Here is a 16,811-nt window from a genome sequence, read left to right as displayed (position 1 = left end):
TCTCAGCACATTTACATCCAAAAGTCTCTCTTTTGCACACCTATCAATTAACACGTAATCCAATAATGCTCTCTGGCCATCTGTCCTACTTACATAGGTATACTTATGTATATCTCTCTTTTTAAACCAGGTATTCCCAATCATCAGTCCTTTTTCAGCACATAAATCTACAAGCTCTTCACCATTTCCATTTACAACACTGAACACCCCATGTACACCAATTATTCCCTCAACTGCCACATTACTCACCTTTGCATTCAAATGTATATGTATGTATACATGCATGTATGGGTGTTTATGTATATACAGGTGTATGTGGGTGGGTTGGGGCATTCCCCACCCTACAGGAAACAGCCTTGCCACTCCCTGCATCAGTGAGGTAGTGCCAGGAAGCAGACAAAAAGGCCACATCTGCTCACACTCAGTCTCTAGCTGTCATGTGTAATGCACTGAAACCAAAGCTCCCTATCCACATCTACACCCCAAGGTTTACCCTGAAAGTTTCACATGCTATGGTTAAGTCCGCTGACAGCAAGTCAATCCCAGTCATTCAATTTACTCTGTTTCATACATGCCTTTCACCTTTCTGCATATTCAAACTCCGATTGCTCAAAATCTTTTTTACTCCATCCTTCAACCTCCAATTTTGTCTCCCACTTCTTGTTCCCTCCACCTCTTTGACACATATACCCTCTTTTTCAGCCTTTCTTTACTCATCAATTCCATACGTCCAAACTATTGCAACACACCTTTTTCTACTCTATTACCCACACTTTTCTTATTACCACACATCTGTCTTACCATTACATTACTTACTCGATCAAACTATCTCACACCATTTATTATCCTCAAACATTTCATCTCCAACACATCCACCCTCCTCCGTACAACACTATATATAGCTCATGCCTCGCAACCATGTGATATTGTTGGAACCACTATTCCTTCAAACATATCCAATTTTGCTCTCTGATATAACGTTTCTCTTTCCGCACATTCTTCATTACTCCCTGAATCTTTGCACCCTCCCCAACCCTATGACTAAAACCTTCAAGTTGTGATAACTCTTTAAGGATGGCTGGGAATTAATTGAAAGTGAAAGGCATGCTTTTAAATAATTGACAAAAGTGCATAAAAAAGTAGATCAACAAACTCAGTAATCAATAAATAGAAATCTTTCTACACAGTAACATTTTCAAGAAACTCTCATAAAAAAATTAAGCACTAACTTTTAACATGATGTGGTCGACAGCTTGGGTTGTGTGCTAGTGTGACATATTTTTTCAGCAAGGATAGGTCAATCAAGCCTGATCCCTGCGGGTAGTAGCCAGAAATATCCAATCTGCAAAATGGTGCTTTCGTTTCTGGATTTTTTCTTGACTTACTGTGGAGATATTATAGCAATGGAGAAAAGATTATGAAAATGAATGGTCATAGCATATTACAATTAACATCACTATACTCAATCACAATCAAGCCACAGCAGCAATGATTTACCTGTATTACTTTTAGACTCCAAACTATGGATGACATGATATCTCTCTTTCCTTCAACCTATTACTATAACCATAAATAAGTGATTGGTAGATGTACAAAGCCTCAAAAATCTGGGAACTAAATGCCACATTTAAAAGAAATGAGTGAAGCTACATGAAAATATGCTTACATGTGTAAAGTGCTAAACTCTTGTCAATAAAGTAAATCTTGATTTCACATATGTTCATGCTTTATGTATATAATGTTAAAAAGCTAATTCGTCACTGGGACCTCTGTATCTATTCTTTCACAACCAATTTCATCCACAAAATTATTCCAAAAATATCATCAACATTCAATCTTTAAATATGGTGAAAACCATGGGGTTCACTTAAAAAAAATCTGTAATTATTATCTACCTTTCAATTTGTGAGTAGGCCATCATAAACTTATTCATCAACCTGTCATCCAATGTGTATATAACTTCTCAACACAATATATGTAACATTCTAATGACACCACACATCCTTTAACCACTTCTATCTTTTCTTTTTGTTATTGCAATATTTGAAAGTTATTCTCATTTATTGGCATTTTCTTAAACCAATGTGTTCTTCAAAATACTGAATTACTCAACCATACAAAAGAGCTGATATAATCAATTGTTCACGTAGGTTTCAAACACAATCCACACTCAGTTTCTTTTTGTTATTGCAATATTTGAAAGTTATTCTCATTTATTGGCATTTTCTTAAACCAATGTGTTCTTCAAAATACTGAATTACTCAACCATACAGAAGAGCTGATATAATCAATTGTTCATGTAGGTTTCAAACACAATCCACACTCAGTTTCTAAATGACTATGGCTCTCAAGGTACCTCCAAATCTTTTTTTCATGTATTCCTCTGGACTCATCTTTTTCACCATTACTAGCTTCCATGTGTAATTTCCACATTTGTACTCCATATCTTTTGTAATCATTCAACCTGACATTATTCTAGAATTATCATTCTACCTAACTTATCAAATAATTCCCTGATCAAATAATTCCCTGAGGCTAAACAGATTCATCTAAGTGAATCAAATTAAATAATAACCATTCTCAGGTACAATGATCCTATATCAGTCTATTTTCTCTCTTAAACCACACATCACCCCTTCCACAGACACATTACATAACACTGATATATTTCTATATTTCAAACCATCAACCCAAACCCTTTCTGATCACATGCACATATGCAATGCTTCCTCTACAAGCACTCTTAATGGCATCAAAAAGTTTTCTGCATATGTCAAGCACTGTTAAGACTTTCCAAAGGTTATTTCTGTTCACTCTATCACATGCTTTTACTGAAACCACTGGTGTAGCATGTAGTTTCTTCTTACCTATTATTGATTCAAATTCTTGCATAAAGGCAAAAACCTGAGGTACAGGTATACATCCCCTTTCACTTCAACATCCTCCTTCTTCCTCACCTATAGAGGATTTCATACTTTAAAAAAATTGTAAGACCACCACACATCGTATTCCAAACCAAAATGACTTGTACCCCAATAATCACAGTACTCATCCAATCTCTAGATATATGTAAAGCACCAAAACAGCCCTCTGTCTACAACCAGGCCCCACAATCCTTTATAAGGTTTCCCCCAGCTGGTGTACATGCCATGATTCAGTCCAGTGACAGCACATCCCTCCTTGTATACCACACTGCTCCAATTTACTCTATCTTCTGGAATCTGTTCATCCTCCTGCATGTTCAGGCTTTAATCACTCAAAATCTAATTCAAAACATCTTTCATCTCTGACTCTCCCCATTCTACTTGTTCTCTCCACTTCTAACACACTGTCCTTTTTGTCAACCTCTCCCCTATCATTTTCTCCATATGTCCAAACCATTTCAGCACACCCGCTTCAGCTTTCTTAAACAAAACTCTTCTTGTTTCCACCCAGCTCTCTATCATTACTTACTCCATCAACCCTCCTTACACCACATATTGTCCTCAACATTAAATTTCCATCACCTTCACCCTCTTATGTACATTCTCATCTAAAGCCCATGCTTCAAATCATACAACCACTGGGACTACTATACCTTCAAACATAACCATTTTCACCCTCACCCACCCAATGACTCCTCTGCTTTCATGGTTCCATCCTTAAGTATAACAACATGCACAGAAAGAATATAAGATATGATTCCTCACTAGGGACAAGTGATTAAACAGTGTATGACTTTTATTACAGGATTAGTGACGATATAGTAAAAAATTAGGTAGAAAGACAATCTCATAGAAGAGGTACAATTGTGGTAACAACTTCCTTGGCAATATAAACTGGAGAAGGAAAACCATCATCAAAATACAGAATAATGTTACAAAAAAATCATGTGAAACCTCTTATAACGAGAGAGAGAGAGAGAGAGAGAGAGAGAGAGAGAGAGAGAGAGAGAGAGAGAGAGAGAGAGAGAGAGAGAGAGAGAGAGAGAGAGAGAGAGAGAGAGAGAGAGAGAGAGAGAGAGAGAGAGAGAGAGAGAGAGAGAGAGAGAGAGAGAGAGAGAGAGAGAGAGAGAGAGAGAGAGAGAGAGAGAGAGAGAGAGAGAGAGAGAGAGAGAGAGAGAGAGAGAGAGAGAGAGAGAGAGAGAGAGAGAGAGAGAGAGAGAGAGAGAGAGAGAGAGAGAGAGAGAGAGAGAGAGAGAGAGAGAGAGAGAGAGAGAGAGAGAGAGAGAGAGAGAGAGAGAGAGAGAGAGAGAGAGAGAGAGAGAGAGAGAGAGAGAGAGAGAGAGAGAGAGAGAGAGAGAGAGAGAGAGAGAGAGAGAGAGAGAGAGAGAGAGAGAGAGAGAGAGAGAGAGAGAGAGAGAGAGAGAGAGAGAGAGAGAGAGAGAGAGAGAGAGAGAGAGAGAGAGAGAGAGAGAGAGAGAGAGAGAGAGAGAGAGAGAGAGAGAGAGAGAGAGAGAGAGAGAGAGAGAGAGAGAGAGAGAGAGAGAGAGAGAGAGAGAGAATATGTGCATGTGTACACCTTACAACAAGATTTTGCCATAATGGAAAGGCTAGCAAGCAGCTGCCACATGCATTTCATAATAGTCTATTCTTAGCTCATCTTGGACTGATTTCAATCACAGGTGAAGTATTCCTTTAAGTGCTTCAGCAGATATTTAATTCATGTTTCTCATTTCTCCTGGCAGTGCAATATAAGTTGTCCCCTAACTCTCTTGCAAGTGGACGTACTTCTGAGCGTGTAGTTTACTGATGTGATATGAACAATGGCGCCTACTCCATGATTTAGCTGTCTTAGCTGTACCAGAGAATTCACCCAGAAATTGCTCATTAAGGAACAAGGTAAGTTCATTTCTTGTTTGTTCTGCACTTAGTTAGAAACACTGCATCTAGAAAGAAGGAAAAACAATGAGGCATTGGTTGGTAAAGCTATGTGTTTGGATGAATCAGTGAGAAAGTGATGCAGGCCATGTTACTGCAAAAAATAATGCATGTACAGGAGCACAAATCACTGATGACAAATAAGGTAGAGAACTTAAAGGAGAGGTTGGTTACTGTGCAGACAAAATTAGATGACAGATATGCCTTTCAGCCTGCTAGATAGACTTGCTGACTAGCAGAAGTCTAGGAAAGGGAGATTCAACTCAGAAGAGGTTAGTTTACAGGACAACGAAATACAGGATGATTGAAGTATCGTTCTAGTTGGAGGTTCCTCAGTAAGGGATGAGGACCAGGAATTCCATGTTAAGGAAAAGAGGAGAAGAAATTTGTGCTTTCCTGGTGCAAAATTGGAGGATATCTTAGGAAAGTTTGATGACACTGTCTTAAATGCTCCTGAGGATTCACCATTTGTTGTCCATATTGGGACAACAGGTTTGGATGGTATTGCAGTGGAATTTATTAAAAAAGGGGGTGACTGTATTGTTGACTGGTTGGTAAGGTTATTTAATGCATGTATGACTCATGGTGAGGTGCCTGAGGATTGGCGGAATGCGTGCATAGTGCCACTGTACAAAGGCAAAGGGGATAAGAGTGAGTGCTCAAATTACAGAGTTATAAGTTTGCTGAGTATTCCTGGTAAATTATATGGGAGGGTATTGATTGAGAGGGTGAAGGCATGTACAGAGCATCAGATTGGGGAAGAGCAGTGTGGTTTCAGAAGTGGTAGAGGATGTGTGGATCAGGTGTTTGCTTTGAAGAATGTATGTGAGAAATACTTAGAAAAGCAAATGGATTTGTATGTAGCATTTATGGATCTGGAGAAGGCATATGATAGAGTTGATAGAGATGCTCTGTGGAAGGTATTAAGAATATATGGTGTGGGAGGAAAGTTGTTAGAAGCAGTGAAAAGTTTTTATCGAGGATGTAAGGCATGTGTACATGTAGGAAGAGAGGAAAGTGATTGGTTCTCAGTGAATGTAGGTTTGCGGCAGGGGTGTGTGATGTCTCCATGGTTGTTTAATTTGTTTATGGATGGGGTTGTTAGGGAGGTAAATGCAAGAGTTTTGGAAAGAGGGGCAAGTATGAAGTCTGTTGGGGATGAGAGAGCTTGGGAAGTGAGTCAGTTGTTGTTCGCTGATGATACAGCGCTGGTGGCTGATTCATGTGAGAAACTGCAGAAGCTGGTGACTGAGTTTGGTAAAGTGTGTGGAAGAAGAAAATTAAGAGTAAATGTGAATAAGAGCAAGGTTATTAGGTACAGTAGGGTTGAGGGTCAAGTCAATTGGGAGGTGAGTTTGAATGGAGAAAAACTGGAGGAAGTGAAGTGTTTTAGATATCTGGGAGTGGATCTGGCAGCGGATGGAACCATGGAAGCGGAAGTGGATCATAGGGTGGGGGAGGGGGCGAAAATTCTGGGGGCCTTGAAGAATGTGTGGAAGTCAAGAACATTATCTCGGAAAGCAAAAATGGGTATGTTTGAAGGAATAGTGGTTCCAACAATGTTGTATGGTTGCGAGGCGTGGGCTATGGATAGAGTTGTGCGCAGGAGGATGGATGTGCTGGAAATGAGATGTTTGAGGACAATGTGTGGTGTGAGGTGGTTTGATCGAGTGAGTAACGTAAGGGTAAGAGAGATGTGTGGAAATAAAAAGAGCGTGGTTGAGAGAGCAGAAGAGGGTGTTTTGAAGTGGTTTGGGCACATGGAGAGAATGAGTGAGGAAAGATTGACCAAGAGGATATATGTGTCGGAGGTGGAGGGAACGAGGAGAAGAGGGAGACCAAATTGGAGGTGGAAAGATGGAGTGAAAAAGATTTTGTGTGATCAGGGCCTGAACATGCAGGAGGGTGAAAGGAGGGCAAGGAATAGAGAGATTTGGAGCGATGTGGTATACCGGGGTTGACGTGCTGTCAGTGGATTGAATCAAGGCATGTGAAGCGTCTGGGGTAAACCATGGAAAGCTGTGCAGGTATGTATATTTGCGTGTGTGGATGTATGTATATACATGTGTATGGGGGGGGTGGGCCATTTCTTTCGTCTGTTTCCTTGCGCTACCTCACAAACGCGGGAGACAGCGACAAAGTATAATAAAAAATATTGGGACACAATACAGTCAGTGAGAAATAAGAATAAATTTTAGTGAAGTACAAAGAACTCATTTGTAAGTTCAAAGTCAGCAGTATGAAGTTAGATATAATGTAAATCTCTGCACTTTCAGTAGAATATTAGGTATAAAGAGTAGAACTGAGGCTCTCTGTTCAAAGGAAGAAAATGTCCTCTGTGTATATTTATGGAATCACTTTAGCCAAGAGAGAAGCCTCTTTGCCAAGGACAGACTCCACTTGAATGGAATAAGGAATGCCAATCTTGACAGACTGCTAGATGAGAATACTAAGCTATTCTTTCAGTAGACATAAACTAGTCAGGTACTCAGATAATATGAAAACTGACAAATTCAAAATAAGAGGAAACATGGAAGGATAGGTAACCTAAAGATCAGAGACCTGACATAGAATAGGAAATAGGAAGATAAGGTACACAGCAAAACAGAACACCTAGTGGTCAATTCTTAGGTAGTAGAGGTCATTTCACATGAAGCAGCAAGGGTCAGGCCGATGAGGGTACACGACAAGATGTCACCTGGCTCTGCCATTTGGGAACAAGGTAGGTCGAGGAAAAAGGCAATGCAGAGCAGCATGATATCGAATCCTGGGTGGAAGTTGGAAAAAGGTAGGTAGCAAACAGGATGGGACTGTCTTTGTTCACATAGGTGGGCTCCCCACTGTCTCTGCTGCACATATACATACCAAGGGGAAAAATATCTCAGACTTGTATTACACTATTCTATGCTAACACACTATGTATATGCACCAAATTTTTGGAGTTAAAGAGAACTGCGATGAAAGAAAACTATGATACAATTGGTATTATGGCATCTTGGCTAGACATTTAAAACAGATTTCCATGCCTAATATGCCAGTTCTTGGTACTTTATATTCGACCATGATAGGGGAAATAAAGAAGGCAGCGGTTTTTGCTCTTTTTAAAGCTTTTCTAAATCCTGTGCTGAAAACTGCTGTCGCTGTTGATCATACTGACTTCATTTTTGTGGAAATCAAAGATAAGGTTTGAAAGAAAATAATAGAAGGATTAGTTTATAGTCACCCACTCCCCCAAGCACAAATGCCAGAGGAATACTGAAGAAATTAGTAATGAAAATGATTTGATCATAGTAGATTTAACATTCCATTATCTAAGCATAGGAATCCCTTTCCAGAAGCTTGAGCCAAGGCCTTTGTCCTAAATCTGCTTGGTACTGCCAAAATATAATTAGCTGAACTCAGAGGAAAGTTTGGCACTAGCAAATTACTTCTGACTTAACTTTCAACATTGCTTGTAATTCCAAAATACCAAATTTTAGACTTGCAAATTTTAAAGATCATCTCATTGCTCTTGCCAGGCAAACTTCGGATATCATAAATGAAAGTGATATGGGCATACCTTGGGAGAGTTTCAGTAAAAAGTTCAAAGCAGTGGTGGAAACATTTATGCCAACCCGAAGTAGATGGTCTTTTTCCAATACAAAGCCAAAATGGAGGAACGATGATATAAGGAAGTATCTACTGTACAAGAAAGCAGCACATAAGAAGCTCAAAGAGACCTATAATCAGCTTAATACAGCAAATCATGTAAATATGCATAAAAAACTGAGATTTATACGTTGAAGTACATGCCAGTATGAAGCGTATATTGTTAAAAATAGCAAAAGAAATCCGAATGAGTTTTATGGGTATGTAAGAGGTTTTGCAAGAGTCATTACTCATTCAATTGGTCAGTTAATAACAGAAAATGGTGATTTAGTTCATGACAACAAAGACATGGTAAAGATTTTAAGTGATGTTTTCTCATCTGTATTTACCACTGAAGATACAGATCATGTCCCAAATCCAGATCCAATGCTAGGAGAGAAAAACAATTTGCAACACATGGATATAAGAGTTGAAGAATGAAAATAAATAAAACAGCAGGCCCAGAATTGATTCATTTGGAGGTAATGAAAAGGCAAAAAATGATATTGGTAAACCCCTGACTCTTCTCTTCAGTAAGTCACTTGCTTTGGGGAAAGTACAAGAGAATGGGAAGCTTGCTAAAAAACACCAATTTTGATTATTTAGTACTTTTCTTTTTATCATACTTTGTCACTGTCTCCCACATTAGTGAGGTAGTGCAAGGAAACAGACGAAAGAATGGCCCAACCCACCCACATACACATGTATATACATAAATGCCTACGCACACACATATACATACCTATACATTTCAATGTATACATACATATACATACACAGACATATACATATATACACATATACATATTCATACTTGCTGCCTTCATCCATTCCCATCGACATCGAGCCACACATGAAATGGCTTCCCCCTCCCCCCGCATGTGCGCGAGGTAGTGCTAGGAAAAGAACAAAGGCCACATTCGTTCACACTAAGTCTCTAGCTGTCATGTGTAACGCACTGAAACAACAGCTCCCTTTACACATCCAGGCCCCACAAAACTTTCCATGGTTTACCCCAGATGCTTCACATACCCTGGTTCAATCCTTTGACAGCACATCGACTTCAGTATACCACATCATTCCAATTCACTCAATTCCTTGCATGCCTTTCACCCTCCTGTATGTTCAGGCCCCAATCGCTCAAAATCTTTTTCACTCCATCCTTCCACCTCCAATTTGGTCTCCCACTCCTCCTCGTTCCCTCTACCTCTGACACATATATCCTCTTTGTCAATCTTTCATCACTCGTTTTCTTCATGTGACCAAACCATTTCAATTCACCCTCTTCTGCTCTCTCAACCACACTCTTTTTATTACCACACATTTGAGATAATACTGTACACCATTTAGAGGAACACTACTCAGTAATAACTCTCAATGTGGTTTTTGACGAAACTGTTCACTTTTGACAAATCTGCGAGATATCTTTAATGATATAATCAAAATCAATTGATGTCATCTATCTAGATTATCAAAAAGCATTCAATAAAGTTCCACATCAAAGGTTACTAACTAAAGTCATATGATATACATGGGGTTGTACTTTGGTGGTTAGGAAATTGGTTGACTGGCTGAAAACAAAGAGTTGTGATTAATGGTCAAGCCTAAGACTGGTTAAACATAACTAAAGGTGTCCCACAATGATCAGTCTTGGGGCCAGTTCTCTTTCTCATATACATTAATGATATTTATAATAGGGTGCATTGTAAGTTATTGAAATCTGCAGATGATAATAAGTTTGGAAACAAATCTACAGCAGAAACTGAACACCTGAAGCTTCAAACAGACAAACAAATGGACTGGGATCACTGGTGGCAAATAAATTTTGTTATCAATATGTGCAAAGTGTTAAATGTTGGCAGTAAAATAAAAAGGCAAGCTATAGTAAGTATTCTGTTGGAAGTAAAAGGTAAATGAGGGCAAAGACTTGAGTGTAATGATCTCTGGTGACCTAAAGCCAAGCAAACTATGAACAGAAGCAGTTACAAAGGTGAACAATATTCTTGGATTAATAGGTAGGGCTACTGAATCTATGTCCAGAGAAATTATCCTTACTCTTCACAAGTTATTCATACATCCCCATCTTGAATATTGTGTCCAGTTTTGGTCACCCTACTTGAGGGAAGATATAGGCAGAATGGAGAGAGTACACAGGTGAGCTAACAAGATGATACCTGGACTGAGAAACAAATCCTATAAGAGTGAATTAAACAACTTTAATCTGTTCAATTTAGAAAAGTAAACGGATAATCTGATGAAGGCATTCAAAATTGTCAAAGGCTTTGATAATCTTGATCTAAAGACTTGCATAGAAACAGATTTGTCTGATTTCACTTGCAGTAATGGTTACAAACAGATGGACTTAAAACTCATGGACAAACGTTTTATCTCCAAAAGGACTAATACTTTTTATTCAACAGAATTGTATATATATGGAATGATATACCAATTAGAGTGGCTGCTTCACATGCCCTGGTTCAGTCCACTGACGACACATTACCTTAATATACCCTATTGTTTTGATTCATTCTATCCCATGCATTCTCCTACATGTTCAGGGCCCAAAGACAATATTTTTCACTCATTCTTTCTATCTCCGGTTTGGTCTCCCCATTCTCCTTTTCCCTCCAATTCTGACACATACATCCTCTTTATCACCATCTCCTTACTCATTCTCTCCATATGTTTGAACAATTTCAGCAACCCCTCTTCAGCTTTCAATCACACTCTTCTTCCCTTTTTTCACTTACTGCATCAAACAATCTCAAACCAGGTACTGTCCTCAAACATTTCATTTCCAACACATCCACCCTCTTATGCACATTCTCATCTATAGCCCATGCCACATGACATCTTTGGGACTACTATACCTTCAAACATAATCATTTTTGTCCTCCCAAATAACTTCTCTTTTCCACACACTCCTCAATGTTCCAAGAGCCTTTGTCCCCTCACCCACCCTATGACCCACTTCCACTTCTTTGGTTCCATTTGTTTCCATGTCCATTCCCAGGTATCTGAAACACTTCACTTCCTCTAAATTTTTTCCATTCAAACTCAAACCTTAACTAACCTGTCCCTCTGCCCTGATAAACCTAATAACCTTGCTTTCATTCACATTACTCTCAGCTCTCTCCTTTCATGCTCTCCCAAACCCTGTCACCAATCTTAACAGTTTCTCACTCAAGTGTGCCACCAGTGCTGTGTCAGCTTAGTGAAATTCTTTGAATCTTGGAGAAATCCTAAAAGATGGCTCCAGCTTCTCGAATTGCCTTCCCTAGATGCCAGGGACTTTCTCATCAGAGAAGAAGGTGAGTACACTTCTTGTTTGTTCTGCAACATATTTTATAGAGTTTTGGTAGACGGTAGGAAAAATAGCAAAGGGTTCGAGAAACGACATTAGGATGAAAGGGTGGGAAGAGGAAGCTGGGTTCTTGGTAGCGAAAGTGGTTGAGATAGAGGACACAGACACAGGTATATTATCTAGGGTAAACAGCTTACATAGTAGGATAGCAACCTTTGAGATGAAGTTGGAAAATACTTCTACCTTACAACCTGCAAGAAAACCTGTCGCCACATTACCAAACAACCTATTAGCATCAAACCTTCCACTCAAAATAGGAAGAACTTATGTGATGCAGGTGCTAGGACAGAACACGTGCTATATAAGTTTGACAACATATAAACAATCCCGAGGATGTAATTTTTGTCATTCAGGTGGGGACAAACAATGCAATTAATGGGAAATCAGTAGAAATATTAGTAAAATATAGGAAACTTATTACCAAGTTCAAAGAAAGTCGAAGGTAGCTTATAATATTAGGATTGCTGCCATGGTATGACGTCGATTCCTGTACCTTCTTAGAATGATGGGGATAAACATAAGAACTGAAGCTCTCTGTAGGGAGGACGATAGTATGTTTAGTATAGACCTGTGGGACCATTTTAGTCATGATAGATCTCTGTATGCTAAGGATGGTCTTCACTTAAATGGAATAGGGAAAGCCTGCCTTGGAAGAGCACTGGAAGAGAATATCAGTCCTTTTCTTTCAAGAGATAAACTACTCATGAGAGTAAATCACATTCTAGCTAATGAAGGAATTAGAAGAGTGGGGGAGGGTGAGGGAGTATCAGTGTGGGGGTCAGTGTAGGGGAATCTGAGTGTGTATAGTATCTGGGGAACAAGGCATCCAGTTTGACCACTATAATGGTAGTGGTAGAGGATGGATGGGACCTTGGCGGTAGGGATCCCCAAGGAGTAGCGGTAACTTCACAGGCAGAGGGATTGGCAAAAAAAGCAAATTGGGTCAGTTGGGGACAACTCAGGCAGTATAAGTAGTGGGTTAGCCTAGCTACAGCTCAACTCAGGTAACTTTTTGGAACAAGTCTGGTAGGGTCAGAGTAAGGCAGTGAACCATAAACAGATGTAGAACCATCTCTCTCCTGCTGTTGCACATGCAGACATTAACAGTGATAATACAAACACACATACGGACAGTAAAAAAGAAAAAAAGGCAAATTCAGTCCAGAAATCAGCTCCACAGAAAATAAGTTTAATATAAATACATGCTTGGAGCATCATTACGAAACGCAATGAACTTACATCCTATGCAGTTACTGAAAAACCAAACAATATTGCAATCTGAGAAACATCGGTAAACTCTGAGAATAAACATTTAATCGCAGAGCTGTCTATAAAAGATCGCTTGTTCAGGATAAATGGTGGAGTTTTGATCTATGTTGATAACAATCTAAGTGCTATTAAGATCAATACAGTAGAAATACACTTACGACTCTCTTTATATTGACATTACCAACAAGTTCAAAAAACTATGTCTCACCAATATTTACAGACCTCCTAAACAAAAAGATGATAAGATGTTATCCAATGAAATCAAAACTATAGTAAACAGTAAAGACGTTATAATAGTTGGAGACTTCAAAAGTCCAAACATAAATTGGAACACGTTAACAGGTGACCGAGAGGTATTGAATCTAACTGAATTGATTGAAGATGCTTTTCTAGAACAGTTAATTAAAAAACCAACTAGAGGTAAAAACATCCTTGATCTTGTCCTCACCAAGAACACAAACTTAATCAACTCTTGTGAAGTAGGTGAGAGTTTGTCAAACAGTGATCAAAGTTTGATTAGATTAGAGATAAAGTTAGATTATGAAATAAAAAACTCCTTCTGTTTCCTCTTTTAGAAAGTTAAAATACAAGGGGGAGGGTTTCTAGCCCCCCCTGCTCCCGTCCCCACTAGTCGCCTACTACGACACGCGGGGAATGTGTGGGAAGTATTCTTTCTTCCCTATCCCCAGGGATAGGAGAGGTGCAACTGGAGGGATGTCTGATCATTATCTTGTGGAGGCGAAGGTGAAGACTTGTAGAGGTTTTCAGAAAAGAAGAGAGAATGTTGGGGTGAAGAGAGTGGTGGGAGTAAGTGAGCTTGGGAAGGAGACTTGTGTGAGGAAGTACCAGGAGAGATGAGTACAGAATGGAAAAAGGTGAGACCAAGGACGTAAGGGGAGTGGGGGAGGAATGGGATGTATTTAGGGAAGCAGTGATGACTTGCGCAAAAGATGCTTGTGACATGAGAAGCGTGGGAGGTTGGCAGATTAGAAAGGGTAGTGAGTGGTGGGATGAAGAAGTAAGCTTTATCAACCCTGTCATATGCCTTCTCTAGATCCATAAATGCTACATACAAAACCATCTGTTTTTCTAGGTATTTCTCACACATATTCTTCAAAGCAAACACCTGTTCCACACATCCTCTACTACTTCTGAGACTACACTGCTCTTCCCCTAGCTGATGCTCTGTACATGCCTTCATCCTCTCAATCAATAACCCCTTTCCAATTTCGCACTCACCTTTGCTTCTGTACAATGGCATTATGCATGCATTCTGCCAATTCTCAGGCACTTCACCATACACCATACATACATTGAATATCTTTACCAACCTATCAACAACACAGTCACCCCCTTTCTCAATAAATTCTACTGCAATACCATCCAAACCCGTCACCTTGTCGGATTTCATCTTCCGCAAAGCTTTCACTACCTCTTCCTTTTTAACCAAACCATTCTCCCTAACCCTCTCACTTCACACACCACCCTGACCAAAACACCCTATATCTGCAACTCTATCAAACACATTCAACAGACCTTCAAAATACTCCCTCCATCGCCTTCTCACTTCATCACTACCTAATATTACTTCCCCACTTGCCCCCTTCACCGATGCTCCCATTTGTTCTCTTGTCTTATGCACGTTATTTACCTCCTTCCAAAACATCTTTTTATCCTCCCTAAAGTTCAATGATACTCTCTAACCCCAACTCTCATTTGCCCTCTTTTTCAGCCCTTGCACCTTTCTCTTGACCTCCTGCTGCTTTCTTTTATACATCTCCCAGTTATTTGCGCTCCTTCCTTTTAAGTATCATCCAAATGCCTCTCTTTTCTCTTTCACTAAAAACTTTATATATATATATATATATATATATATATATATATATATATATATATATATATATATATATATATATATATTTGCATGTGTGGACGTATGTATATACATGTGTATGGGGGGGTTGGGCCATTTCTTTCGTCTGTTTCCTTGCGCTACCTCGCAAATGCGGGAGACAGCGACAAAGTATAAAAAAAAAAATATATATATATATATATATATATATATATATATATATATATATATATATATATATATATATTATCCCTGGGGGGGGATTAAGAATACTTCCCACGTATTCCCTGCGTGTCGTAGAAGGCGACTAAAAGGGGAGGGAGCGGGGGGCTGGAAATCCTCCCCTCTCGTCTTTTTTTTTTTTTAATTTTCAAAAAGAAGGAACAGAGAATTGGGCCAGGTGAGGGTATTCCCTCAAAGGCCCAGTCCTCTGTTCTTAATGCTACCTCGCTAACGCGGGAAATGGCGAATAGTTTAAAAGAAAGAAAAGAAAGATATATATATATATATATATATATATATATATATATATATATATATATATATATATATATATATATATATATATATATATATGTATTATCCCTGGGGATAGGGGATTAAGAATACTTCCCACGTATTCCTTGCGTGTCGTAGAAGGCGACTAAAAGGGGAGGGAGCGGGGGGCTGGAAATCCTCCCCTCTCGTTTTTTTTTCTTTTTTTCCAAAAGAAGGAACAGAGAATTGGGCCAGGTGAGGGTATTCCCTCAAAGGCCCAGTCCTCTGTTCTTAACGCTACCTCGCTAATGCGGGAAATGGCGAATAGTTTGAAAGAAAGAAAAGAAATATATATGTATATATATATATATATATATATATATTTTTTTTTTTTTTTTTTTTTTATACTTTGTCGCTGTCTCCCGCGTTTGCGAGGTAGCGCAAGGAAACAGACGAAAGAAATGGCCCAACCCACCCCCATACACATGTATATACATATGTCCACACACGCAAATATACATACCTGCACAGCTTTCCATGGTTTACCCCAGACGCTTCACATGCCTTGATTCAATCCACTGACAGCACGTCAACCCCGGTATACCACATCGCTCCAATTCACTCTATTCCTTGCCCTCCTTTCACCCTCCTGCATGTTCAGGCCCCGATCACACAAAATCTTTTTCACTCCATCTTTCCACCTCCAATTTGGTCTCCCTCTTCTCCTCGTTCCCTCCACCTTCGACACATATATCCTCTTGGTCAACCTTTCCTCACTCATTCTCTCCATGTGCCCAAACCATTTCAAAACACCCTCTTCTGCTCTCTCAACCACGCTCTTTTTATTTCCACACATCTCTCTTACCCTTACGTTACTTACTCGATCAAACCACCTCACACCACACATTGTCCTCAAACATCTCATTTCCAGCACATCCATCCTCCTGCGCACAACTCTATCCATAGCCCACGCCTCGCAACCATACAACATTGTTGGAACCACTATTCCTTCAAACATACCCATTTTTGCTTTCCGAGATAATGTTCTCGACTTCCACACATTCTTCAAGGCTCCCAGAATTTTCGCCCCCTCCCCCACCCTATGATCCACTTCCGCTTCCATGGTTCCATCCGCTGCCAGATCCACTCCCACATATCTAAAACACTTCACTTCCTCCAGTTTTTCTCCATTCAAACTCACCTCCCAATTGACTTGACCCTCAACCCTACTGTACCTAATAACCTTGCTCTTATTCACATTTACTCTTAACTTTCTTCTTCCACACACTTTACCAAACTCAGTCACCAGCTTCTGCACTTTCTCACATGAATCAGCCACCAGCGCTGTATCATCAGCGAACAA

The 16,811-nt window shown here is 39.5% G+C and overlaps 1 protein-coding gene across 6 annotated transcripts in view; it reads right to left on the bottom strand.

Annotated features, from left to right (window-relative positions):
• The window catches only part of LOC139761678 (uncharacterized), a 293,203-nt gene that overhangs the window by 62,048 nt on the left and 214,344 nt on the right, over positions 1-16,811 (bottom strand). For 5 of the 6 annotated variants that reach the window (XM_071686006.1, XM_071686007.1, XM_071686004.1 and 2 more), the window contains exon 5: positions 1,230-1,384. In XM_071686006.1, the coding sequence (XP_071542107.1) occupies positions 1,230-1,384 (155 nt within the window). The remainder of the gene's footprint in view (positions 1-1,229; positions 1,385-16,811) is intronic. The other variant, XM_071686009.1, reaches the window with a different exon arrangement.

The sequence above is a fragment of the Panulirus ornatus genome, chromosome 41 (assembly GCF_036320965.1).
Source record: "Panulirus ornatus isolate Po-2019 chromosome 41, ASM3632096v1, whole genome shotgun sequence".
In the NCBI taxonomy this organism is placed as follows: domain Eukaryota; kingdom Metazoa; phylum Arthropoda; class Malacostraca; order Decapoda; family Palinuridae; genus Panulirus; species Panulirus ornatus.
This window is presented reverse-complemented; position numbering and strand designations above follow the sequence as displayed.